We start from the raw sequence: 25,298 nt of genomic DNA on the forward strand, positions 1-25,298 counted from the left end.
TATATCGATACCATTATTTTCAAACAAGATTATAAAATACATTCATACATACAGGATTGAATTCAAGAATTCTCGCTTACAAGAGTTTTGTACTCCTCAACTTATGCTCAAATTGGCTTAGAAGAGTTTTTGTACTCCTCAATTTATACTCAAATTGAAGTGAGACACAAACATTTCGAAACATGCAAAGGAATGTGATATCACTATATATCATATATAGTCTTGGTCTTCGTTCAAAAGCCACCACAATTATCCGATTTTGACTGGGTCAAGGACCACTCTTACTGCAATAAGTTGAGTCCAAGCTACACTTAACACTTAAAGAAATTAATGATGGTTATAAATAGCAAAATATAGATAATAAAAGAAAAATCTTCCACATTTTCTCTATCAAAAAGAATGTAAATAGCCCACAAAATTCGTTCTCCATCACCATCATCATGCTCCTTCAATCTTGATCTGAAATCTATTCTCTCCTCAATTAAACAGATCAAAGATAAGAAGGAGCGACGAAATGTTATAAATTACAACGATGAAATCAATGTTATAAATTGAACAATTTTGTTCTCGTCGTATATATATAATTAATGGGGAATTGCTTTCATAGAAGTAGGATGTGTGCTTTGACAACTCTTGATTTTAGAAGAGGCTGTCAAGAATGTGTACACAGGCCAAAACATGATGGTGTTGAACGTGATCATAATGCTCATATTCATCGACCTCCACCTTCAGGTAATATATATAAGGATGGTTTTGATTTTTCTCAATAGTTTGCTCTCATGTTTCTCAATTTTATTGCAAGATTTTTGTTTGATCATATGTTTCTCAATTATTTTCGATATATCTGTTTCTTTTCCTTGTTTTGTCGTGAAAAAGATCATTATAAGATCAAAACATAGTTATAAAACGCATAATTCGTGATGAAATAATCATATTATCCCAAGAAAAATCCGAATCAGGTTGGAGTTTTTCCCGCGATGGATTCATGTATGTATAGGGGCCGTTTGATAAAGAAAATGAGATAAAGCAAAATATGACACGAACACACAGTTAAGATAATTCTGGGTGTTATCTGCACTAGCAAACGGATCCATAGAGTAACTACTTACATGTAGTGGAAGATTTCAAACTTAATACACCTTCAAAATTCAAACTAGCTCATTATTTTTCGATGCAAAATTTACTAGAAAGTCGCATATTTGCAGTTAATTGATAGACTATCCTTTTCTTATAAGACAATGCTATGTATGCATATGATCAATTATCTGAAGAATGGAAATGAATTTCAGCTTCTGCAACGAATAAGAGACGAAGCCATCCATTGCCGACTCCAAACTATTCACCACAGATAAGCCTACACCATGAGAGCAAGACAAATTCGTTGCCACTGCCGAAGCCAGAAAACCCTATTCAAGACGAAGAAGCAAGCTGGGCAATTGGAGCTTGTATTCTTCCATTGCCAACTTCAGAGTCCGAGATTCTATCAGCCCCGAATCTAAAGTCATTTTTAATGGATCAGCTGAGTCGAGCTACCTCAAATTTTTGTGAGGATAGCTTGCTCGGAGAAGGCGGATTTGGCTGCGTGTATAAAGGCTGGTTGGATGAGAAAACCCTAAATGCTTCAAACCCTAGTTCAGGCTTTCCGGTCGCTATCAAGAAGCTCATCCATTCTGGCTTCCAGGGTCATAGAGAGTGGCTGGTTAGTTTTCCCTTTCGTTTATTATCATGCCTCGTTTTTAGCTGGGATTCTGTATCATGATTGAATGTGTATTTTTATGTGGCTTGGAGCAGTCGGAAGTGAACTATCTAGGCCGACTTCACCATCCGAATCTAGTGAAACTCATTGGATATTGCTTAGAAGGCGTAGATCGGATTCTGGTGTATGAGTTCATGCCCGGAGGCTGCTTGGAGGATCTATTGTTCACCAGATCAAGTAAGTCTTCTTAATATAGAATCCTGTTTAACTAAATTAACAAGTGACCAATTGAAAATGTATCATAATGTTCAATTTCACAATGCAGAAAATTGTCCAGTTCTTTCATGGGTAACAAGGGTTCATGTAGCTGTAGGAGCAGCACGAGGGTTGTGTTTCCTACACGAGCTGCAATCGCCGGTCATATATCGCGATTTTAAGGCGTCCAATGTGTTGCTAGATTCTGTAAGTAGTTAAGATTTAGTTATGGAAATAATTATTGTGCAATGGCTTATATATGAATAAAAACTTCTCCTTCCGTCCACAAGGACATGTATTTAATGTAAATTTGGTAAAATAAGGTTAAAGTATTATTATTCGAAGATGAATAAATGAGAGATCTAGAGAAGAAGTGGTGGCTCATGAACCAAAAATAGAAGAAAACTAATTTTTGTCAAAAGATTAATATGGAAAAACATGATCATTGGTTGTGCACAGATTTTGTACTGAGGCGATTCTGATGGTGCAGGAGTTCAACGCAAAACTTTCGGATTTTGGACTGGCAAAAACTGGCCCCACTCAGTCTCAGACTCATGTAACCACCAGAGTAATGGGCACCGAAGGTTATTGTGATCCACGCTATATTGCCACAGGTGAACTTGCTTGTTTTGTAACCTTCAATAAGGTTATTATGCGTCTCACTTTGATTCGGTACATGTTTGAAGAAATGCAAAGGAAACGAATGGAAAACATTAGTGAAATGTGACTCTGTTTACCAAATACTCCTATAGAAAAATAATATGTACTCCTAACATTTAACATAGATACCCAAAATAGACGAGTGTGATCAACACCACCAACATTGATCGACATGATTACAGAAGAAACAATATAATATGTTATTTTATTATTTGTAGGAAAATTGACGGTAAAATGCGACGTATATAGCTTCGGAGTGGTGCTACTAGAGCTGCTAACGGGACGTCCGGCCATCGACGAGACAAAGTTTGAGGAGGAGAAGAATTTGGTAGAATTGGCAAGGCTTCATATTAATGACAAGGGCAAATTGTTCAGAATGATGGACACAAGGTTAGAGGGACAATATTGCAAGAGAAGTGTTTACATTGTTGCAAATATAGCGTTGCGATGTTTAAATCTCGAGCCCAAATATCGGCCGCCTATGACTTACATATTGGATATTCTTCAAAACCTTCCTTCCTATAAATCACAACATTGATTTTGTCTAACCAAACTTCTTTATTTCTTCTTTATCTTGTCATTGTACATTGCTTTTCCAGCCTTTAATTACGTACAACTTCGTTTTAGCTTAAAATGACGAGGAGTATATATATCCTAACTTGTGTAGATTTTTCATTTCCAATTGTGTAGTAATTTTTATTTATGATTACTATTGAAAATCTTGTTTTGATTTTCAGTAGTAAAAAATTAACTACGCCCTCCGTTAACGATTTAAAATTCAATTCGGCTCGGTACAAGTTATAAGATACATGGGGGAAAAGTTGATGGAAAAAGTTTGTGAAATGTGAATCACTTTTATGTATTTATTTTATAATAGAATGTGAATGTAATAAATTCGTGGAGTGTGAAGACCACTTATCTAATTAAAAGCAAAAAAAAAAAATAACGAGACTTTAAATGGTGGACATCCCAAAATTAAAATATGACATTATTTCGTGGACCCCGGAGTATGATTTTAGAATCCAAAACTTATTTATTAGGAGTATTAATTACTTTTTATTTTAAATATATATTATTAATTTTTTAATTCACATCATTGCAAACAAATACTAAAAATAACAAAAAAATCAGAAAATACAATCTAAAAATTTAATTTTCATAATTTGATTTATTTTTATCCAAAATAGCATACCATATGAATGTATTAATTAAAACATAGTAGTAAAATTTAAAAAATAAAGGTCTTGCTATATGATTATATCATAAAAGAGACATTACGTCAAAAAAAAAATTTCTTTTTAATTTTATGAACATTAACTTTATTTCAATTTTTTTAATCTACGAATTGAATAATTGTGTAACGCTGTCCCACAAAGATTTCGGTAATTGGATGTATCATACTACTGGTGAAACATGTTTCTCGAGTTGTGATGTAGAAGGAATATAGATGGGAATTTTGATGCAAGAAATAGATTTTACGAGTGAATCTAATCATATCAATTAAGCAAATTTGCAAGTTCAAAGATAAATTAAATTTGAGATGATAAATCAATAAACGTCCAAACTCGATTAATTTTGTATGATCAACATTAGCATTATTTTTTTGTGTCTTAGTATATTTCATTAATTTCCATTGTTCTTCTCCAGTTCTCCCATAATATTATTTGTTCAAGTCTTATCCAAAGCTTATAGTAGTACAAAAATATTTATCATATATAGATTGCTACCAAAACCACACAAATATTCAACATGACAGCATAATCACATAGTGCTACTATGTTAACTAGATGTAAACCTATAAACCATAACATGCAAATAACTCTCCCCCACATTCACTATCTGTGACGGAAAATTAGGCTGATTAACAGAATCAGGAAACCCTTGAGTCTCCAAGCACAATCCACTATACCTTCTATAAACAACCCCATTTTTCCCCACAGTATCACCCAACATATTACTAGTATAAAACTGCACCCCAATCTGATTAGTCCACAGCTCCATCTTCCTCCCCGACCCCTCATCGAGCACGACAGCCGCCTTCGTGAGATGCCTCCCAGCCCCTTCCCTGTCCAAGACATAGTTGATGTCATACCCTCCGGCCAACTCATCCAACCTGCTCCCTATCGCCTGAGGCTGGAGGAAGTCGTAGGGCGTCCCCTTGACAGAGGAAATTGCGCCCGTTGGGATGAGTTTGTCATCCACGGGTGTGATCTTGGAAGCGAGGAGCTGGATCTTGTGAGACAGGATGTTGCCATTTGCATGGCCACCGAGATTCCAGTATGTGTGGGAGGCTAGATTGATTGGGGTTGGCTTGTTGAGTGGCTTGGCTTCCATCTTTATTGCGAGCTTGTTTGATCCTACGAAGAGGTATGTCACCGTTACAGATACTTCACCCGGAAATCCTGTTTCAACATGTGATCAAATGTTAGCTAGGAAACTAAACTACATATGTAAGTTCTTTCCTTATCATCAAGTGTGTATTTGACTATTTATGTATGTATATACCTTGTTCACCGTCGTGGCTGTTGTAAGTGAGGGTTATGTGGCTGTTCTCTATGTGTTCTTGGACTGCCCACACCACATCACTGAATCCTATCTTCCCACCTAATTCATGTTTCCAATGGCAATTGCTTAAGTACTAATGAAACTGGGAGAGAATTTGAAATGTTTAGGAGGAGTTGGATCATACCATGGAGAGTGTTTCCATTATCGTTATCTGGCAGTTTGTAGACCACGCCGTTGAGGGTGAATTGCGCGCCTGAGATTCTATTAGCAACGCGGCCGACAAGGGCACCAAAGTAGGTTGTATCATTCTGCACAAATTTGAACTTTAACATGTGAAGAAATGCCCTGTCTCATCCTGTAAATTCCAAAACAAGTTTGTTTTTTCAACTTTCAAGCATACATATTCATGTTTTCAGAAGTTCAATTTCTGCAGAATAACATCTTATCTCGATCTAGCTAATTTGGCCTAATAGTCCTAGATTTGATCAGCTAACACAAAATTGGGAAATAAAATGCAGGAAATTGACCGTTAAGATGTGTGTATTTGGCATCAAATCAGCTACATGATTGATGATTTACATATATATCTACATAAAACTCTGATAAATTCCAAACTTGAAGAGGAAGAGTGGTGATTTATCAGACTTGCCTTGTAACCGTCTACGGATCCAAAACCGAGAACTATGTCATCCAACCTGCCTGAAAAACAACGAAATCGTCACACACAGTGACGCACATTTGTATGTGTAGAGAGAAACAGAGGCAGGAATGTTGAGTTAGTTACCATTCCGATCGGGAACCACGACGGAGATGACGGTGGCGCCATAGTTAGTGATGTTGACAGAGAAATCGCCTCTCCGCAGTTGATACACACCGATTTCTGTAGCAGCTTCACACACATTGCTTAGCGAGAACGCGGTCATCATCACGCAAAAATACAAAGCTGGTTTAGCCATTTCTGCAGATTTTGAGGCACAAAAAATGAAATGAGAAAGAAAAATGCGATTTGAGGGGATAAACAGAAGGGGGTTATTATATTTATAGCAGTACTCCACGGTCTCAAGTTCGTCTCAACTTCTCTTAAATTAAATTTGTCAAAATTATTTTATATCTATGTAATTTAAGAATTTATTATTATAAATTTCGTATGAAAAATGCCATAAATAATTTGAGATGGAAGAGTATTATTGATAAGGATTACTGTGCTTGCGTGTAACTGAGGGAGACACAGGATTTACTTAGAATGATGAACAATAGTCTTGTATCGAAATAAATGGTAGCAATCTCATAAGAAGACTCTTTGGGAAATACAACCAACTTTGGAAATTTATCATTTACTACATGATTTGGTTTTATCCAAAGTCCAAACTCCAAACCATTGCAAATTTGCAATAGAAATTAATTCTCGTCAACAAACCACATCTATGCAATCTGTCGATTCTCCATCATCATTTAAATAATTTAGAGGTAAAGTTTTATAATTAACCTTTTTTCATACAAACTAATAACCTTTTTCCAGTATAAATTTATACTCCCTCATCCTACAAAATAACTGCCATAAATAAAATTTATTTTCTATTTTAATACATTAATCCCATATATCTAGTATTCAATTATTGTATTAATAATACATTTCCTAATTCACTAATATTTTTTTAATAGATTTTAAAAAATTATTTGACTTTGTAAAAGAATATGGTAAAAAAAAGTTTATGAATATGAACATAATGGGTCAATTCAAATGAGACATTTATTAATAGGTGGATGAAAAAAAGAAAATGAAAATATTTAATGACGAATAAGAAAATATATTTTTATATAAAATAAATATATATAAATAGTACCGTTATTTCACTAATTTTTTCATCTAATTTTTTTACATTTTTTAAAATTTGCACCAACTATCAACTTTAAATAAAATTTAAAGTTAAATAAGATTTTAAATCGTGAACGAAGAAAATACTCTTAAATATGTTAGCATTTCCAACCATTTACATCAAACTCAAATCCATTTTTGTGTATATGTCTATACTAAAAGTAATTTTAATCCAATCATTTACGTCAAACTCAAACATAAAAGAATATTCTATATCCACCTACTTTTTTTCAATTATATCTACATACTTATTTAATTTACACATTAATCTCATGATACTTTATCAATAATTTAAATTAATAAATAATTTTTTATTAATATATTTATGTATTAAATATACTTTATGTTTAGAAAAATTACACCAACTTGAAATTAAAATACACTTCACTTGTTATACTAAAATTAAAACATAAATCATAACATATTTAAAAATATCAAAACTACAAAAAACATACCACATTAGGTATATAAAATAACAAAAATTCAAGACTCGAAATTTGTGTATCCCACCAATGATCAACTAGCGCATTTCGAAGTTCCAGATGGACATTTTTATTTTTTATAGTGTCATATCGAGTCAAATACTCTTGAAATCAAGCATCTTCATTTATTATTATAATTTGTTATTAATCTTTTAATTCCTATTAATTAAATAATAATTGACTCGTTTGCAGTATATTTGGTGATATTTCGTAGAAAAATTCAAAAATAAATTTGAGTTTGTTACATGATCGGAGATGATTTTTATATCAAAAGTGAATTTTGATATACGATTGAAGATGGTCTAGTACCTGTAAATCCCGGCCAAACATTATAATTCAACATACCATATTACCATGGGCCATGGAGGGATAAAACGCGATAGGTAGATCATATACAATGTGCCCAACCTTTAACAAATTCAATAAACAATCCAATTTACACTAGCTTATCCTTATAACTTGTGAAATACTCTTGATTTAGCATCTCATCAAATTATAAAGACTCAATATCTAGCCAAAGTTCTTAGTGAAATTAATAGATATTGCATGTATAATATGAATCAAAATAAAAATTGTATAGAAAATTTGTACTTGAGTAATGGAAATTATGCTTAATGGTGTACATATTTGGACAACGATTTATACTGCGCCGATCAGGAAAATAAATGATAAAATTTGGAAATTGTATGAAAGTTTCTCATTTATGATAAGAAAGTCTATCCCAATTCCATCTACATACAATTCAGTATTCACACACTATGTGAAAGTTACAGCTTGAATTTTCTTCCATTTGTTTATTAGTCGTTTGTTTGAATAGAATTGCTGCTTCCAGAAAACAGCTTCTTTCAATCGAGAAATAATCTAGCTATTTAAAAAATTTCAGAACAGAATTGTGATATTTCAACTATCATCTCAACTCTGAAGCTAGTCATAATATTTACGCAATATATGTATTAGTGTCTTTTTCAGTATAGGGTACAAATAATTTTGATTGTGACGGACATGCTTGTTTGTCAAGATTATACTATCTGAAAAGTAATAAGATTATTTAATTTTTAAATTCTGATGTTTATTTTATTTTTAATTAAATTAGAATTATAATTTCTTGCTTTTCTTAAATATTTTTTTCAGTTTTATTCATGGAGAGGAGGAAGTATCAAACATAATTAACATTACACAGTCACAATATTCCAAATCCACCATTCAAATTATAAATTACAAGGATTTTATTTAGTTTTCTAGGTAACTTACAACAAAATCACTTTTCGTGGCTAACCTGAAGATATACTATTTACATGGAGACGAATATTAATTAATTACATATGTAAATACACACTACAAGAATCCAACAGAAAGTCGACAGTATGCCTAAAAAAATCGAAAACAGAATAAACTGTTGAAAGCTTTGAAGCAGCAATAGACAAACATCTGCTATTATGAGAGAGTGTTGAATGTTTGAGCCCCCCTTGCAACCTTTATAAAGACATCCTCTAACGTCGTATCTGCGAGGCCCCATGCTTGAACAGTGAACCTACTCTTCGCCTTCTCCACTGCCTCAAACACATCTGCTATTCTGATCTCTTGCTTTGGCAACTCGAACTTCTGTGTTCCCGAGATCTGGTATATCTTGTTAGCATTGGGGGAGAGGTTTCGTACTAGGTTCTCGACTTCTTGCTCATGATCAGGGGATGTTGTCATCGTGAACACGTAAGATCCTCCATATCTAGCTTTGAGCTGCAGTTGGAAGATAAATGGATTTGGATATGTAAAAACTAGCGTTGGATATGTAAAACTAGCAATGTAATATTTGGTGGTGGGCAGAAAAGATACCTCTTTAGGGTTTCCTACACACTGCAGGCTTCCGTCCACAAAGATTCCAAGACGATCACATAAGTGCTCAGCCTCTTCCATCGAATGCGCTGAAATATTAGAAGGTTAAAACTGGTGTTTAAAAAGAGTTTAGTGGTTCATGGGGTTGGAGACACAAGAGAGAGCAAAGCAATTACTAGTAAGAATTATAGCTCTGTTTTGTTTGGCTCGTTTGACTACGTTCCACAACATGTTTCGTGAAGCAGGATCAAGTCCCGTACTTGGTTCATCCATGTACACTACCTGTTAGAGTTTTTAGAACAATAAGCAACCAAAGTTCGCGATATCTGAATCACAATGTCATAATAGAAAGGTAGGTGAGGATATAGTTGTACTTTTGGATCTCCGATGAGTGAAATGGCAACGCTTAGCCTCCTCTTCATGCCTCCACTATATTTGCGTGCTTGTTTGTCTGCCACCCCACCATAAAATAAGTTTACACTCTTCAGAGATTCTTCGACAGCCTGTGTTGAAATATAGATGCAGTAAATAAGCAACGCTATATTCGTCATACAAAGGCTAATTCATGTTCCTTATACATCTCTTGTCATCTTGAGGAAAATCTCAGGTGACTTGCACATCTTTGATAGACAATAACAAGTAACAGCTAAAAACAATTCAACACGGCAGCTCCCAATCAGTACTCGTCACTAATCCTCTTACTATCAATGCGAATAACACAAAATGAACTTGGGGTGGCATGCGGGTGAAACATGCATGGGTACATCCTGATCTCTATTTGATGAAAAACATGCATGTATGACAACTCGATTACTGAGATATGCTTATTCCAGATGATTAGAGTCGATGTGGTTTCCTGACATTTTTTTTGAATCATAAACTTACATTTAATAAGGAGTCTCCTTTGAGATTTTTGAGCCTTCCATAGAAAAGTAGATGCTCTCTTCCCGTTAAAGTTCCCCATAGCAAGCTGCAATCAGTTTTAAAAAAAATTGGACTCCGAAATTCAACCAAATATTGAATCCAAATGATAGCAAATCAATGCTTACTCATGCTGGGGACACACACCCATGCTAGTGTATATTCTGTTCATATCAGTCAATATATCTAATCCCTGAACATATGCACTTCCAGAAGTGGGCTTTGTGAGCCCAATCATCTGCAGGAACAACAATGTCAGTAACCAAATATCTTCACAAAATCCCAAGTTAAATTGGGGGAACTAGAACTCCAACTGACTGCAATTTTGCAAACTGACCATATTAATAAATGAAGTTTTTCCTGCACCATTAGGACCGAGCATGCCAAAGCATTCCCCCTGCGACAAAGCAAGAGAAAGGTTTCTCACCGCAAATTTCTCTGGGTTTCCATCCCTGCCCGGGTAGATCTTTTTAAGATTATGGCTGATAATTGCATGAGTTGTACTTGATTCAAGTAGCAATTGTTCAACCTTCTCCCTCTGAAGTAATATCAACAAATTGAAACAGTGAAAATTCGATGAGGGAGACAAATTGCATCCAAAAATGTAATGTAATAATTGAATATCAGAACTCTTATAGCAGTGAAGATTTCTACTCTCTACAGGGACTATATATCAGTTTACCTCTTCCTCAACATCCTGTTTCTCAATCTGAACAAAAACTTTAGATCCTTGCCTTTGCAAGCTAGGTTTTCGGAAGGATGACGAGAGGTTCTTTTGGTGCCTCCGAAAGAAAAACAGGGGATCTCTTCCAGATGAAAAAACTTGATCCACATAATATGCAACACCAAGAACAATTAACCATTCCACAGCAATGATAATCATGACCTCACTCATCCCGTTTTTGCTATCACTCAAATCTTTCCATCGCATTCCATCAGTTCCCATGTAATTCCCAGCAAATGAATATTGTGAAAACTCGTATAATCCACGATAAAGGGCAAATCCTGGATATAATTCCATAGCGATTATTCCAGCTCCTGCGATATAAAGGAAGATGGATGTTGGTCTTATAAGATGAACAGATATACATACGTAATAAACAATAATACTGTGCTGAAATGCAGAAGTTGAAATATTTATCATTGACTAAATTTATTGTTCAGTTCCAGTTCTGAATTCGAAAGGCAAACTTCTGCCTAGCTTCTAACGATAGATTATAAGTCATTATAACCTTAACTTTCACAATTTAAATTCAGATATCAGCTATATGGTTCTTAAATCTTACTAATAAAGAGAAGTGCGCCTTAAAGTCTTCATAATAATGAACATATTAAGTTCTATGTAATTTGAATGAGGCAGGGATGCAAGATACTGGCTTCCTTCAATTTCCTGTAAAGACAGCATATTCTAGGAGAGCAATGAACCTATACTAGGCAGACATAATCTTTCTGAATATGCCATCTGAACAAATACATCTAATAGAGAATGTTACCAATCAGACAAAAATGCCAAAATATGATCTACAAAAATTCCCACACAAGATGCTTAATATGTTTGCTTACTTGGAAATGAAGAATCTTCAAGAAAGAACTCGAAGAGGAAGGCGCCCAAGAGCCCAGTTCCAAATACCATCATATACCCCACCACTGGCAATTATAGGTTTTAGAATGTTTGAACCAATACGAATCATATAAAACTAACAAATAAATCAATTCAAATAATGACTAAAAAAGTGCTCATTTAGTGGCAAACCTGTAGCAGTCTTCGTGTTTGAGAATACATCAGCTACAAGAAAAGCTAGAGACACTTGCAAGTTTATGTAGAGGAAATAAAATACAAACTGGATGCTGTAATCATTTAGTGTGAAGAATTTTAAACCTGCAAATCAAATATTCCAGTATTTAAAGAACTTCTACGGAATTGGTAAAGGACAAGATAATTACAAGTAGTTCAGCAGTTGAAATAACTACCTACGCCTGATCCAAATACCACAAAGCATATCATGTACATTGTAGATATTGCAAGAAAATATGCATAAGATATCATCCAGTAAGGTCCATCACCAAGTCCATGCATCTTCATCATAATTTTCAATCTGAATTGTTTCTCGTAAATCAATGATGTCAGTATAACCTGAAAATACACCCCACATATAAGAGTTATAATTGGCAACATTTGGTGCTGAACAAGTTGCCCATGTGTATAAAAAATCCGAGCCTCAGTAACTTTATTAATCAACATGAGTTCATAAATCATAGGTAATATGCCTATAGAAAAGAGACAAAAGACATAGGAACTGTAGGAGTTCTAACTTAACTCCTAACATTAAACTGTAAAATCAGATGAGCTGATTGATATGCAGAGGGACAATATTCTGAAACTTCATAAGAAGATCTTGAGTAAGACTCTTGTGGTATATAAGTTTGATTTCCGATTATCTGTATAATAATAAGTCACATCCATCCCTATGCAAATATCTGTATCTTAAATTTAGTAATGACAATAATTACCTAAGATTCAAACCAAAAAAGATAGTTCGTGATTAATTTAACATGTAGGAAAAAGTTATTTTCTAGAATCCTACATTAGAGATATGAGAAGTAGTATCTTAAGCATTTAATTTAGAAGTTAGTGTATGGAATTGAAAACTACACAAACTTTTTCCCCGAGAGAAGAAAAGAGTATATAACAACAAGAAAAACTATTGAAACTATGTAGCTACTACTAGCACATGGTTGCAACTTGAAAGGTTTAAACTTAGAATATATAGCTTTGAAAGAGAGATAACTATGTAACTTACAGGAAACAATTGAAAAATAACCCAGGTAAAGAAGAGTGGCCCAAGGAGAGAGGAGAAATCCAGCCTGAGTCTTGTTTCAGGTTTTGGCATTTCTTTTACAAACTCAAACAGCAATTTTGTAGCTGGCCCTAATAGAAATTGAAGATATGAATTTGATGCCTGCATGGAATACAGAAATGACTGAATGAGCATGATTAATCTAAAATTTCATCAAAAGAAAAACTTGATCCATATTATTTAACATTGTTGACAAAAAATAGTGTTCCACAAAAAGATGATTGGCAGGCACACATATCAACATAAAATTCGCATCTGCAAATATACAAGTGCATTTCATACAGTTGATGTAAAAGTAGTTGCTTTTTCATTGGAAATACATAAAATTCAAAATTTAAGCACGACGCAGAGATAATTATGACTGCATAGTAACAAGATTAGAGTACTGAGTGATGATCGTGTCACAGCTGTGGCTAAGATTCAAGAAGGTACACAAATAAGACTTGACTATTGAATCAAATGCAAGTCACAAGCAAGATTCATGTGATGGGACATACATATCAGGATTTAAGAAGGTTTGCTAAAGCAAGAAATGTGTAATAATTATACAATATTTTTACATTCATATAGGACAATAATATCACCATGAGATGTGGTTCCTCAGGTAGTTAAATTGGTTTAGTATAGGCATTTGCAAATCATCAGAGCTAATATAACCAGATTAACAGTGGAAATATCTCAAGCTAAATCTTCTTTTTTTTATGGTCATTTAAACTAAATTTAAATGTTAATAGTAGAAAATAATTCACCCCTCCCATCCCCTTCCTCCGCCAAATAGAAAAAACATTTTGAATATAATATGAAGGGAAACAGTGTCAACATATCAAATTAATCTATTTTGTTCTGCGGTTATTTGAGTGAAATCTTAATATTAATAGAAAGTATTTTTCCCCAACGCTCCAAAGAAAAAAAAATGGATGTAACATGAAGTGGTAATATTTCAGTAAAACATATTATAGAAATGAAGCACCTTTTTTCATTTTTTGTACGCAACTATCAATAGTAATTTAAAGCATGAGAAAAGGCAGGATTTAGATACCAAATTTACGGAACGAGCCACCCGCGTCAAAGCAATTGGCTGATTGCCTGTGTTATTCTTATATGTAGAATTGTACCATATTATAACGTTGAATAGATTCTCATTTGAATTAACAAAATCATAGGCTGCAAAACAAAATGACAGTGAACTTGGTAATTCAAATAAAATGGCGAATTTATTGCCCAGTGTTGTGATGTAGTGACGGACCTGCTACAATCTCATTAATTTGTCGCTCTGGGTTCCCTCTACGATAACCCTTGTAAAGCTCATCATTTATCTCTGAAGAATTGTTGCGCCATAAACGCAAGGTTTGAATGCAACGTACATCTGAGTTTAATACAAAATGTTCATAGATAGATCATAAAAAAGTAAGTGAAACTACCATATCCACATAATGCTTACTGCTCTACAAATTAAATAAACAATATTGATGACATATTTTGTCCATAAAAGCTACCTTGTTGTATTGTAGTAGAACCTAATTGGAGAGGAACAGAGAATTGTGGGTTTGATGCACATTGAGGTTGAAGAAAATCGAGGGGAGTGTTGGAAAAAAATGCTGCATCAAGAAAATTGGTGTACTCAGTCCTTGATTCCGAACCCTGAAACAGCAAACTTTCATATGTATGTCATCAATATTACTAAACCATTTGCAGTCTCAGAAATGAAGTTCTACCCTCATTGCCAGAAAAAAGAACTCAAACTTAATGTAGAAATTTGACAAATGGAAAAACAAATAAAACTAACCAAGGCAACATCAGCTATGCTGAACAGTATATCAGAGAGATCTATATTGGATGGTGTTGGGAACATGTTTTCAGCCACACCTATCAAACCACAAAAGAATTCTTCAAAATGCCCACATGATCTTGACGCACACAACAAATTGGATACTTTTACATATCTTGCAATCAGGTAGATGAAGATTGAAGAGAACTTACTTTGTCCAAATGTTCGGTTATTTCCTGTAATAAGCATAGTTGCAGGACAGGAACCTGTTCTCTTGCACGAATCATCAGGCAAGTCTTGATATGAGGTAGACTCAGTTCTCACTGCACGAAATTGTTCCTCTGGTATCTGTAATAATGGAGGCCATGCTGGTGGATGGGGGATGGGACAGGTGAACCCTTGGTCCAAAGTTGAGTATTCTATCCCACATCTTCTCTCACATTGACCATTCCCATCAGTATCGACACAAGTGCAGCCACACCTGTTTGAGGGCTTGTCTAACTCGTTGTCCACCAAAGATTGGATGAGAACAAGCAACAAACAGAGGAAGAATGGGGATAGAACTAGTCGAATGTTTGTCTTGATACTTCGTTTCTGAAAAGGGGAAGTGCACAAGTGAAAAGTAGTTTAGAATACCACTGTATTGGGATTAAAACATCAAACTCCATTAGAAAAAAAATTAAAATAAATCCAAAATTTGATCCATGAAGTAATGAAACTAATAACTACTATCAAATAAACGTATTACAAATATCAAACACTACGCTACCCCCATTTGAGTGGCCAAGGCCCTGCCTATGATCGTGTCTCTGTAATGTTGAAAAACTCCATGTATAAATTGGACAAAAACCGATTGCATCCACCCAGGGCCTTAATTTAAATGAATTATAGTAATCGGCAACATAGGTTTTGAAATAAGTGGAACCTATGGAGCCAGCGAAATTCAATCGAAATAAGCAGCTCAACCCCCATTAAAATGACTGATAGTATATCTCATGCATTTAAATAATCAAATTAAAAGCAGAGCAAAAGTATAACATCAACGCTATTTAAAAGAAATCCAAGATTTGATGCAGAAGCATTTCATCTGAACAGAAAGAGAACTCGCCTGAAAAGTCAAATTCTTCCTCAGCAACGCATTGGCCTGAGTCCAAAAACTCGACGGCGCATTCGGCAAATCCGCCATTTTGTCAAAATTCAGCTCGTGCAATCGAAAATTCTCTCTTTTCAGTTATTGAACATCAATTTTTAATTCGCATAATTTTGAGTTATTAGAGTTTTTGGGTTTAAGAGTCCGCCATTGTCACTCCAATTTTCACCCCTTTTATATTACAATCTGTGTGTTAACGGAAAAGATCAACTCGACCAAAATGACATAAATACCCTTCCTATCAATTGAATTTCGCGGAATTTATTTCGCGAAAAGTAGCTCACGCGTTTTTTATCATTGTATTTTTAAATGTCTTTTTCAAAGTATTCATGCTTGTCCAGTAAGTAAAAATATTTTATAAATACATCTTTAAATGTTTTTTCCCATTGTTTAATTTAAAATGCTTAGATTAAGACATTAACAAATAACTAACATATGGAATAAAACTTTAATACGGATTGTATATGATAACTAATTTAGACATTCTAGGTAGATATTCTACTAAGCATGCCATTAATGAGTTGTGAACTTTCCTCGAAATGGAAAGAAGTTGTCGTACGAAATTTAGTTTAATAATTAAAGTCTGACGTAGTCACATACGTATAACTAACTAACCAAGTGAGTTGGGAATAAATAATTAGTTCGAAGTTGATGGTCGTTTATTTGTGTGCAACACAATTTGTATATTGTTGCTTAAGGTGAAAGGATCGATGAACAATTAGTTAATGGATAGATCCTAATTATCCTTAATCACCTCGTTTTGCTCCCACTTTGTCAAACTTCGATGTTGATTAAACCTAAATTCAACACTCACAACCTGATCACAATCTGAAGTAAATTTCTTGGAACATGTATTCGTTGGTCAACTTAATTATAAGTTGAATTTACATATTAGTCTCTTAATATTTGGTTTAATAATCTTTTCTCTTTGAGTGTATTCCGTTTGCAAGATTGTATCCCGAATTAAATACGTAATGTATTTGGTTCATGAGATTCAATCCTAGATGGATAATCATGGGATAATTAGTCATAGCTAATTCCCTATGACCAAAATAATTTCACAACTCAATCCTAGACTAAAATAATTTCACAACTCAATCTTAGATTATATCTTAATATTATTTTATCTAGATAACTGAACTGAAGACCACCTTTACCTATAATTATAAACACCCATTATTCCTTGTTTACGCCAGATATTAGTACACTCTTAAGGCTAAAACAGTCATTGTCAATATATCAGTTTAGGCACTATATCATAATCAACTATCCAATTAACCTAGTTACTGTTGATAAAACTACATCTAGTTGACTAAAATAAAGAGTAGCTATCACGAAAGTAAACTTTTGAATTTATGACTAATTCATTTTCATTGGCCATCGAAATTTTAATTAATTACCGTTCTTCATAAGTTGAATATAAAGCTTAAATAACTTGACTTCTCAAATCTCAACCCCTCCCAGAATAATGTAACTTCATTAACTAACTTTTCACATGAACTAAATTATGCATAACGAAATTCACATGAAACTCATTAACAAATGTCACGACGTTTCCTATATATATTTTGCTTGCATAGCAAGTAGAAGTGCCATTATTTAGTTTGAATTGTATTTCGTAAGCATAGATCAAGATTCATTCAAAATATTGACTAAACTAAAAATAATGGTGTTCGATATTTTGAATGTCCGTTATACCCTTCACCTAATCTAACCGACCTCACAAAACTGAAAGTTACCTCAAATATTCTTTGGCCTGCAGCTCACTCATTCTAAATCCTAAGAATATTTTGTATTTTCTCAATAATTTAAAGTATAAAAAAGGAATTTGATCCATTGGTGATAGTAGTATAAGTATCTTACTTTTTATGCTTATGTAATGCGGAACGAATTTTAATAAAAGTTACTCCACTATAAGTAAAGTGTTTTTTGCATAGGAAAGTCTCATATTATGATTTTATGTTAGAAAAGTATAAATGATGATAGATCACATTCAATATTTTTTGTAATTAGATAAATTAAGGATAAAACATGAAAAAGTATGTCCATAAAATATTAAAAGAGATGTAAGATTGTCTAAAATAGCAAAATGTAAGATATTTAGTGGGTCGAAGAACCAATCACATGGATTGAAAGATATACTTATCAAATACTACTACCAAAGATTAGTCAATTTTGCAATGAAGTCTCCAAAAGTTCATATTGCGCCCACAATCCACAGCCACAAGAATGAGATTCAAGTTTCCAACTATGATATTTTGTAGATTATTTCTCATATCGGTATTTAGTAACATATCCTTTTCCTTGTATTACTATTCAAATCTATCAAAGAAATAATACTAATAATAATGTCAAACTGTTAATCTATTTAGGGTGAACTGTGAAGAAGACCGACCTCTTCACAATTATACTCCATGACTATTCGTTCCTCAAGATTTTGTTTTTCATTTGTTATTTTTTAGTTTTGAACTCAAGTTAACAAGAATTAAATATATAGAATAGATGCTGACATTAAAGAAGTATAGGACTTATTATTTGATGATGATGATGGAGCTTGAATGTAATTTCTGCGCATGTTTCCACGAAATCCTCATCGAAAAACAAAAATGAGACTAGTATTAATTAGAATATTAAAAATAAAATACGACCGAAATTTTATTGAGGGGCAAATCGGTCAACCTAACCGGCATATAAATCACACCAAAATCACCGAAATCAACTACCAAAAAATGGAAACGCAGAGAGGATTTCCACTGCTGTGGCAGCAGTACAAAGCTCTGCTCTTCAAAAATCTGTTGCTCTCATGGCGGAACAAGCGCTCCACTTTCCTCCAGCTCTTCTCATCGCTCTTCTTCATCGCTCTCATTTTCTTCATCCAGGAAGCCACCGACGCGCGCTACGCCTCCTCCTCTTCCTTCAGAAACAATGACGACCCGAAGCCGCTCGTGGCGCCGCCTATTCCACCCTGCGAGGACAAGTACTACGCTAAGATGCCCTGCTTTGACTTCGTGTGGAGTGGGAGTGACAGTTCCAGGATTCAAGAAATTGTGCGGAGGATCAGAGCGAATAACCCTGGCAGGCCCATTCCTGAAGGCAAGGTCTGTGTTTAGCCCTTTTACTGCTTTTGGTGTTATTGTTTCTCTTATTTTGCTTAGTTTTATCAATTAATTTTGTTATATGATCGGTTAAGTTGTTTTGAATTAATCTGATAAACTCATTATTTTGATTGGTTTCACTACAAATTGTTTGTGATTTATGCTTAGGGATGATAAAATGTACCAAAATACCGCTATATCACACTTATCGTACCAAAAATATATCCGAATTTTGGTATACGGGTATGGCAGTATGCATATACTGATATACCGAAAATTCTGTATATATCGTACTTTTCAGTGTATACGGTATGTCCCGAGTTATTGGTAAACCACGCTAGCAATATGTACAGATAATACACTATATGCCGAATTTTCATACGATACTAAATAATCATATAACCGTATGAAACAAGATTTTGGTAAAGACTTTTCGGTATGGTGTACGATATGACAATTTCGGTAATCTATACTGTACCGACCCCCTTAGTTAGGATGTGTTTTTTTTTAGATATGTATATAGGGTATTTCGTATGGTGCAGTCTTATGAATTTGTGATCTGACAATGTGTAACTGTAGCGTATTTCACAGAGAAAGGAATCTGTGATCTCACATTGTGTAACTGTAATGTATTCCATAGAGAAGGAATTCTGTATGAGCAAAAATGAATTGTTTTTGTTTTTTAATTCCTATTTCCTTTTGTAAGTTATTTCAATCCAAACTTTATAGATCCATATGGTTAATGATGAGAGACCATGATACAGATTCTGATATTTTAATTATGCTACTATATGATAATATTAAGCCTGCAATTACTTTAGAGTTTTTTTGCATTCTGTAACTAGAAGTAAATGACTATGTATCACTCGAGCAGGTTAAAAGCTTCAGAACACCAAATGACACAGACGATTGGCTTGCCAGCAATCCCATGCAGTGTGCTGGTGCTCTCCATTTCATGGACAGAAATGCTACTGTAATTAGCTATGGGATACAGACTAATTCTACTCCACTTGCTAAGCGAGGGAATTTTGAAGATCCAACATTTAAATTTCAAATTCCGCTTCAGCTTGCTGCAGAGCGAGAAATTGCAAGATCTCTAGTGGGAGGTATGACAACTGCTACATTCATTCACCTTATTACATCGAATATGTACACTTCTTTCCAATCTTAACCTGAAATATTTCCTAATTGTCTGACTACATATTTTTCAGATGCCAGCTTTAGTTGGGTTGTCAGTATAAAGGAATTCGCCCACCCCGCACTTGAAATATTTTCTGCTGTGCAGAATGCAGGACCTACCTTTTTCTTGGCCATTGCCATGTTTTCTTTTGTCTTCCAAATCAGTGCTTTGATAACAGAAAAAGAACTCAAACTTCGCCAGGTATTAGGTTTTGCATTTCTGGCGAATTGTATTATGAGCTTGGCAATGCTCAGTACTAATCCATTTGTGTGTGTGTTCTTTTCATCAACAGACTATGACGATGATGGGTCTTTATGATACTGCATATTGGTTATCATGGCTCACATGGGAGGGAATACTGACTCTTATTTCATCCCTTCTAACAGTACTTTTTGGGATGATGTTCCAATTTGATTTCTTTTTGAAAAACAGTTTTGCAGTTGTCTTCCTCCTATTTTACCTTTTCCAATTGAGTATGGTAGGTTTGCTCATCCCCAGCACTGTTCTCATCTGTTTCCAAGTTTTGACTCATGAAAATTGCATAAGGAGATTCTGAGTGCTAGAATTTTTTGTTGTTTTATTTGCCAGGTTGGTTTGGCATTTATGCTGTCTGCCTTTATTAGCAAGTCATCTTCATCCACAACTGTGGGCTACTTCATCTTTATCATTGGTTTCTTGACTCAGGTTTGTAACTTGGTCAGAACTTCATTTGAAAGTTACAGAAGAGATTGCGATAATCCATGATAACAGATATTTGAATTATTTTTCAGCTTGTCACAACATTTGGATTTCCTTACGGCCAAGACTTCTCAAAGACCTACCAAACAGTGTGGTCATTCTTCCCACCTAATCTCTTTGCAGCAGGTTTAAACTTGCTTTCACAGGCTACGGAAACTCCTCAAGATCCTGGTATCAGCTGGAAAGGGAGGTTGAGATGTGCAACTGGTGATGAAGAATGTGTCATAACAATCGTATGTCAAACCTTCAGCGTCTATCAATTCTATATACCCTGTCAATTATTGTTAGGACTCAGGAAAAGTTTTTACTCTTAAAATAAGTTATCAGACACTGTAATATGAAGCCATTCTTCTGCTACCACTAATTTACTTACTTAAATTTCTGTCTATGATCAGAATGATATTTACATATGGCTTGTATCAACTTCCTGTTTGTGGTTCGTTCTGGCCATCTACTTTGACAATATATTCCCGAATGTATCTGGTGTAAGAAAACCAATATTCTACTTTCTAGTTCCTGGGTACTGGACTGGGAAAGGTGGAAACAACACAGCAGGTACTCAGTATATGGTTCTTCTGTTGTTTTTTGTTTGGTTGCTAAGATGTCTGACATGCCTTTTCAATCTCAGAGGGAAGCATTTGCAGTTGTATGAGCTCAATTCCATCCTTGGAAAACATTCATCCGGATGATGAAGATGTACAAGAAGAGGAAACCATAGTGAAACAGCAAGCTGCAGGAGCCAATGTCGACTCAAGCATTGCAGTTCAAATACGTGGTCTTGTGAAAACTTATGCTGGGGCAACAAAGATTGGTTGCTGCAGGTGCAAGAGAACCTCTCCTTACCATGCCCTCAAGGTAAAGTTAATCACATGAGATGTGTCTGTTAGAGTAGTTTAATAGAATTGTTAGTGAGGAATGCCTAATCTAAGCAAGCAGTCAGACTGTAAGAGTGATAGGTTGTTCAAAGCTACTGAAATTGCTTCATTATTGAACTGTAGCTTAGGCATGGAGCTGCATGCTCATGATTTAATTCATACTGGGATACAGAATGAGTACTGAATACAGCACAACTAGATGAAGCAGAAAACTGTAGTATATGAAAGCAACTAATTTTCTGTGAAGGAAGCATTTTTAAGGGGTACCTTATCTGTTGATTGATGTATAAGTTTTCACTTGCATCCTTTCTAGAGGATGAGGAATTTGATGATATTGACATTTGACAATTTAAAAGGAAGGCATGAAAAACTTAATTTTTTATTTCTACAAGAGGATGGTTGCAATTATCATTTTATGTTGATTGGATGAAGTACAAAGCTTATAGATGTAGTTTAGCTTCATTGATATACAAAGTTAGCTTAGCTATTCCTAATTTTTTTGCTTGTGGAAAAATGCATGCTGAATCAAATTGTGGATATAATACCTGCAGGGCATATGGATGAACTTCCCTAAGGATCAGCTATTTTGCCTTCTCGGACCTAATGGAGCTGGGAAAACTACTGCTATCAATTGTTTAACTGGGATTACACCAGTCACTAGTGGAGATGGTGAGAGGTGTTCCTTTGGTATTTCACTTTCGTGGCATCTCTTTTGAATGATGACTCATATAAATGTTCTTAAACATATGTTGACAGCTTTAATTTATGGGAATTCCATACGGAACTCTACTGGGATGTCGACCATCCGGAGGATGATAGGAGTCTGTCCTCAGGTTCTGCTCCTTGAAATTTCTCATGCCATCATTGACTTGTATAGTTATACTTCTGAATACTTGATAAATGAAAGCTCACATAGTAAATACTGTTATTTTGGCGTCCTTATCAATCTACTTTTAGACATTCATTTTACAAACTGTTTTGTATTTGTTTGAATTTGAATTTCAAGTGAAAATGTTTCTAAAAGTATAGATTTTCTACCATAAGCTTCAAAGAAACAGAAGCTTCAGACATCAGAAAGTGTTGTAACTATTCAGTGTGAGCTGAAATAAAGTGAACATTCCAAGATTTCATTTTTAAAAAGACTCAACTGTTTCTAGCCTGACAAGTTACTTTTTACTATGTTAATAACTGTTGTAAAAGGAAACTAACTCTTGTTATGCTGATACCACAGTTCGATGTCCTGTGGGACGCACTATCTGGTCAAGAGCACCTTTACTTGTTTGCCAGCATCAAAGGTCTGACCCCATCTTCGATTAAATCGGTAAGGACTCTTCAACCCCATACTCCTCTCCCAGTTTTACCAAACACTAGTTTTGTCAAATCTTATTCTATCCCGATATTGTTATGTTCTTGTGGTAAAAGTGGACGATAACCAATCACTATCCTGAACTAAAATAAGATGACTTCTACCTGAAAATTAACTCAAACAATTGTGCCTTTTAAACAGGTTGTAGAGAAATTATTAGGAGAAGTCAAACTTACTGAATCAGCTAAAGTCAGAGCCGGTAGCTTTAGTGGGGGAATGAGACGCCGTCTCAGTGTTGCTATTGCCCTAATTGGTGAACCGAAGTTGGTTATTATGGATGAGCCGGTGGGTTGAGAATCTTTTATTAATTCCCCAAATCTGTACTTACCCACATAAATCTCTCAAAACTAATTTGATAAAGTCATTTCGAACCGACAGACGACAGGTATGGATCCAATAACTAGGAGGCATGTCTGGGACGTCATTGAAGGGGCTAAGAGGGGACGTGCAATTATTTTAACAACTCATTCAATGGAAGAGGCAGATATCTTAGGTGATCGAATAGGAATTATGGCGAAAGGTAGACTTCGCTGCATTGGGACGTCGATTAGGTTAAAGTCGCGGTTTGGAACAGGGTTTATTGCCAATATAAGCTTTGTAGGGGATGTTAGTAGTCCTCCAGATCAGGCAGATACTCAGAATAATTCTCAGCATGTAGCTGTGAAAGAGTTCTTCGAATCTGTAAGAGTCTGATCCCACCTAGTTAAAGAGCTCTACTGAGAATAAAATTATAACTCTGTGATTTGTTATTGCAGCATTTGGATGTTACACCTAAAGAGGAGAGTAAATCGTTCTTGACCTTTGTTATCCCCCACGAAAAGGAGAAGCTATTGAAGGTAAACAACACGTTTTCCACATTAGTGATCTTCTTAGCAACTGGTGCTTAAAACTGTTTTCCCAATATCCAGAACTTCTTCACTGAGCTCCAGGAAAGAGAGAAAGAGTTCGGCATAGCTGACATCCAACTCGGGCTAACAACTCTCGAAGAAGTATTTCTGAATATAGCAAAACAGGCAGAGCTGGAAACTGCTGCGGCTGAGGGCACCTTTGCCACTCTCATGCTAAATACCGGGGTGTCTCTTCAAGTACGTATTAGCACGCTACTCTCCACATCTTACACACAATGTGTACAGTTAGTTAATGACACAGTCCTTCGAAATGTGCAGGTTCCAATTGGAGCAAGGTTTATCGGTATTCCAGGAACAGAATCGGCAGAAAGTCCTAGGGGTATAATGGTACAAGTGTACTGGCAGCAAGATGATTCTGGATCACTCTGCATCTCTGGTTACTCTCAGGAGATGCCTATACCGTCTCACGTGGAGCTGCAAACTGGCTCTTCCACGTCTCACATGAATACTTCTAGAAGACGAAAGAAAATTCATGGAATCGTGATCGATCCTTCACAGATTACAGAGTCAGATTTGCGCTCTTGACTCATTAAAATGCCAGTGTTTTGTTGGTTACTATGAACTTATCATCTCTTGCAAATTTATGTACATAGACATTGTTTTCTTGCTTGGTTAGTAAAAGATAGAGAGAGAGAGAACAACATTATCAGTATACATGTATATAATTGTGAGAAATGTAACATACACGCAACATTTCTTTAACAACGGTATATGACTTTGCACTTTTTCTTACTGTTCTTCTAATTACAAAAAAAATCCTAATATAAAGCATTTTTCGATAGCTTCTATATTCAAGAAAATAAAATTATTAAGGATTGGTATATTCTGTAAAAAAAGATGAAAATTCAAACCTCATTTTAATATTGATAGTCTTAAGTTTTTAATAATTGAAAATATTCTTAATTTAACGTTATATTTTTAGAAGTACTCTATCTAAGATTCAAAGGAATTTTAGATAAAGTCCAATTATACCAAGAAATCAGCTGGCAATTGTCAAAAAAATCTCCCATTGTTTGAATAAATATGATAAAAAAAAATAATTATTCGAAATTTGAAATTCAAAAATGCATGGGCCCTCAAGAAGCCGTTTCTTCTATCATTCGCTTTTTCTCTTATTTTATGATTTTGATTTTCC

The 25,298-nt window shown here is 34.7% G+C and overlaps 4 protein-coding genes across 6 annotated transcripts; 2 read left to right on the forward strand and 2 right to left on the reverse strand.

The window, feature by feature from the left end:
* The first annotated feature begins 432 nt into the window (after window positions 1–432).
* On the forward strand, window positions 433–3,159 carry LOC125193773 (putative serine/threonine-protein kinase PBL18). Its single transcript, XM_048091651.2, has 6 exons — window positions 433–732; window positions 1,290–1,699; window positions 1,792–1,933; window positions 2,022–2,158; window positions 2,442–2,565; window positions 2,830–3,159. The coding sequence occupies exons 1-6, from the start codon at window positions 588–590 to the stop codon at window positions 3,147–3,149; spliced, it is 1,278 nt and encodes a 425-aa protein (XP_047947608.2). The 5' UTR covers window positions 433–587; the 3' UTR covers window positions 3,150–3,159.
* Window positions 3,160–4,303: 1,144 nt separating this feature from the next.
* On the reverse strand, window positions 4,304–6,154 carry LOC125215622 (Galactose mutarotase-like superfamily protein). 2 transcript variants are annotated; one of them, XM_048117094.2, is made up of 5 exons: window positions 5,901–6,154; window positions 5,766–5,815; window positions 5,301–5,424; window positions 5,117–5,215; window positions 4,304–5,013 (listed from the first exon to the last, which is right to left on the reverse strand). In XM_048117094.2, the coding sequence occupies exons 1-5, from the start codon at window positions 6,070–6,072 to the stop codon at window positions 4,391–4,393; spliced, it is 1,068 nt and encodes a 355-aa protein (XP_047973051.2). In that variant the 5' UTR covers window positions 6,073–6,154; the 3' UTR covers window positions 4,304–4,390. The 2 variants fall into 2 exon arrangements, with proteins under 2 accessions (XP_047973051.2, XP_047973058.1); XM_048117101.2 differs by having other exon boundaries at window positions 5,301–5,471; window positions 5,901–5,965.
* Window positions 6,155–8,628: 2,474 nt separating this feature from the next.
* Window positions 8,629–16,153, reverse strand: LOC125201434 (ABC transporter A family member 7-like). Of its 2 annotated transcripts, XM_048099538.2 has the most exons (18): window positions 15,960–16,153; window positions 15,064–15,445; window positions 14,870–14,949; window positions 14,580–14,724; window positions 14,330–14,449; window positions 14,123–14,247; window positions 13,027–13,185; window positions 12,197–12,359; window positions 11,979–12,104; window positions 11,789–11,872; window positions 10,908–11,263; window positions 10,563–10,763; window positions 10,354–10,463; window positions 10,190–10,274; window positions 9,679–9,807; window positions 9,481–9,586; window positions 9,305–9,393; window positions 8,629–9,208 (listed from the first exon to the last, which is right to left on the reverse strand). In XM_048099538.2, exons 1-18 carry the CDS (start codon window positions 16,035–16,037, stop codon window positions 8,909–8,911), a joined length of 2,838 nt encoding a protein of 945 aa, XP_047955495.2. In that variant the 5' UTR covers window positions 16,038–16,153; the 3' UTR covers window positions 8,629–8,908. The 2 variants fall into 2 exon arrangements, with proteins under 2 accessions (XP_047955495.2, XP_088921489.1); XM_089065363.1 differs by lacking the exons at window positions 14,870–14,949; window positions 15,960–16,153 and having other exon boundaries at window positions 15,064–15,276.
* A 2,545-nt stretch (window positions 16,154–18,698) lies between these two features.
* LOC125202050 (ABC transporter A family member 2-like) lies at window positions 18,699–24,895 on the forward strand. The gene is made up of 16 exons (XM_048100365.2): window positions 18,699–19,099; window positions 19,971–20,202; window positions 20,308–20,477; window positions 20,569–20,754; window positions 20,865–20,960; window positions 21,047–21,247; window positions 21,410–21,569; window positions 21,643–21,869; window positions 22,441–22,558; window positions 22,646–22,722; window positions 23,121–23,210; window positions 23,397–23,540; window positions 23,634–23,936; window positions 24,011–24,091; window positions 24,164–24,340; window positions 24,422–24,895. The coding sequence occupies exons 1-16, from the start codon at window positions 18,731–18,733 to the stop codon at window positions 24,686–24,688; spliced, it is 2,898 nt and encodes a 965-aa protein (XP_047956322.2). The 5' UTR covers window positions 18,699–18,730; the 3' UTR covers window positions 24,689–24,895.
* Window positions 24,896–25,298: the final 403 nt, after the last annotated feature.

This window comes from Salvia hispanica, chromosome 2, assembly GCF_029641045.1.
Source record: "Salvia hispanica isolate PSC_SH4W2 chromosome 2, Shi_PSC_v1, whole genome shotgun sequence".
NCBI classification, from domain to species: Eukaryota; Viridiplantae; Streptophyta; class Magnoliopsida; order Lamiales; family Lamiaceae; genus Salvia; species Salvia hispanica.

What these genes read in the sequence shown, in the direction of transcription:
- LOC125193773 (XM_048091651.2), top strand. Translation starts at nt 588, where the DNA reads ATGGGGAATTGCTTTCATAGAAGTAGGATGTGTGCTTTGACAACTCTT. An exon ending in AGGGTCATAGAGAGTGGCTG is followed by an intron (nt 1,700 to 1,791) that starts GTTAGTTTTCCC and finishes GGCTTGGAGCAG; the next exon opens with TCGGAAGTGAACTATCTAGG. An exon ending in TCTATTGTTCACCAGATCAA is followed by an intron (nt 1,934 to 2,021) that starts GTAAGTCTTCTT and finishes TTCACAATGCAG; the next exon opens with AAAATTGTCCAGTTCTTTCA.
- LOC125215622 (XM_048117094.2), bottom strand. Translation starts at nt 6,072, where the DNA reads ATGGCTAAACCAGCTTTGTATTTTTGCGTGATGATGACCGCGTTCTCG. An exon ending in CGTGGTTCCCGATCGGAATG is followed by an intron (nt 5,816 to 5,900) that starts GTAACTAACTCA and finishes GTTGTTTTTCAG; the next exon opens with GCAGGTTGGATGACATAGTT. An exon ending in CAGCCACGACGGTGAACAAG is followed by an intron (nt 5,014 to 5,116) that starts GTATATACATAC and finishes ATGTTGAAACAG; the next exon opens with GATTTCCGGGTGAAGTATCT.
- LOC125201434 (XM_048099538.2), bottom strand. Translation starts at nt 16,037, where the DNA reads ATGGCGGATTTGCCGAATGCGCCGTCGAGTTTTTGGACTCAGGCCAAT. An exon ending in TGGCTCGTTCCGTAAATTTG is followed by an intron (nt 13,186 to 14,122) that starts GTATCTAAATCC and finishes TATTCCATGCAG; the next exon opens with GCATCAAATTCATATCTTCA. An exon ending in AAACTTCATTTATTAATATG is followed by an intron (nt 10,464 to 10,562) that starts GTCAGTTTGCAA and finishes TTGTTCCTGCAG; the next exon opens with ATGATTGGGCTCACAAAGCC.
- LOC125202050 (XM_048100365.2), top strand. Translation starts at nt 18,731, where the DNA reads ATGGAAACGCAGAGAGGATTTCCACTGCTGTGGCAGCAGTACAAAGCT. An exon ending in CTCCTTACCATGCCCTCAAG is followed by an intron (nt 21,870 to 22,440) that starts GTAAAGTTAATC and finishes TAATACCTGCAG; the next exon opens with GGCATATGGATGAACTTCCC. An exon ending in TGGTTATTATGGATGAGCCG is followed by an intron (nt 23,541 to 23,633) that starts GTGGGTTGAGAA and finishes TCGAACCGACAG; the next exon opens with ACGACAGGTATGGATCCAAT.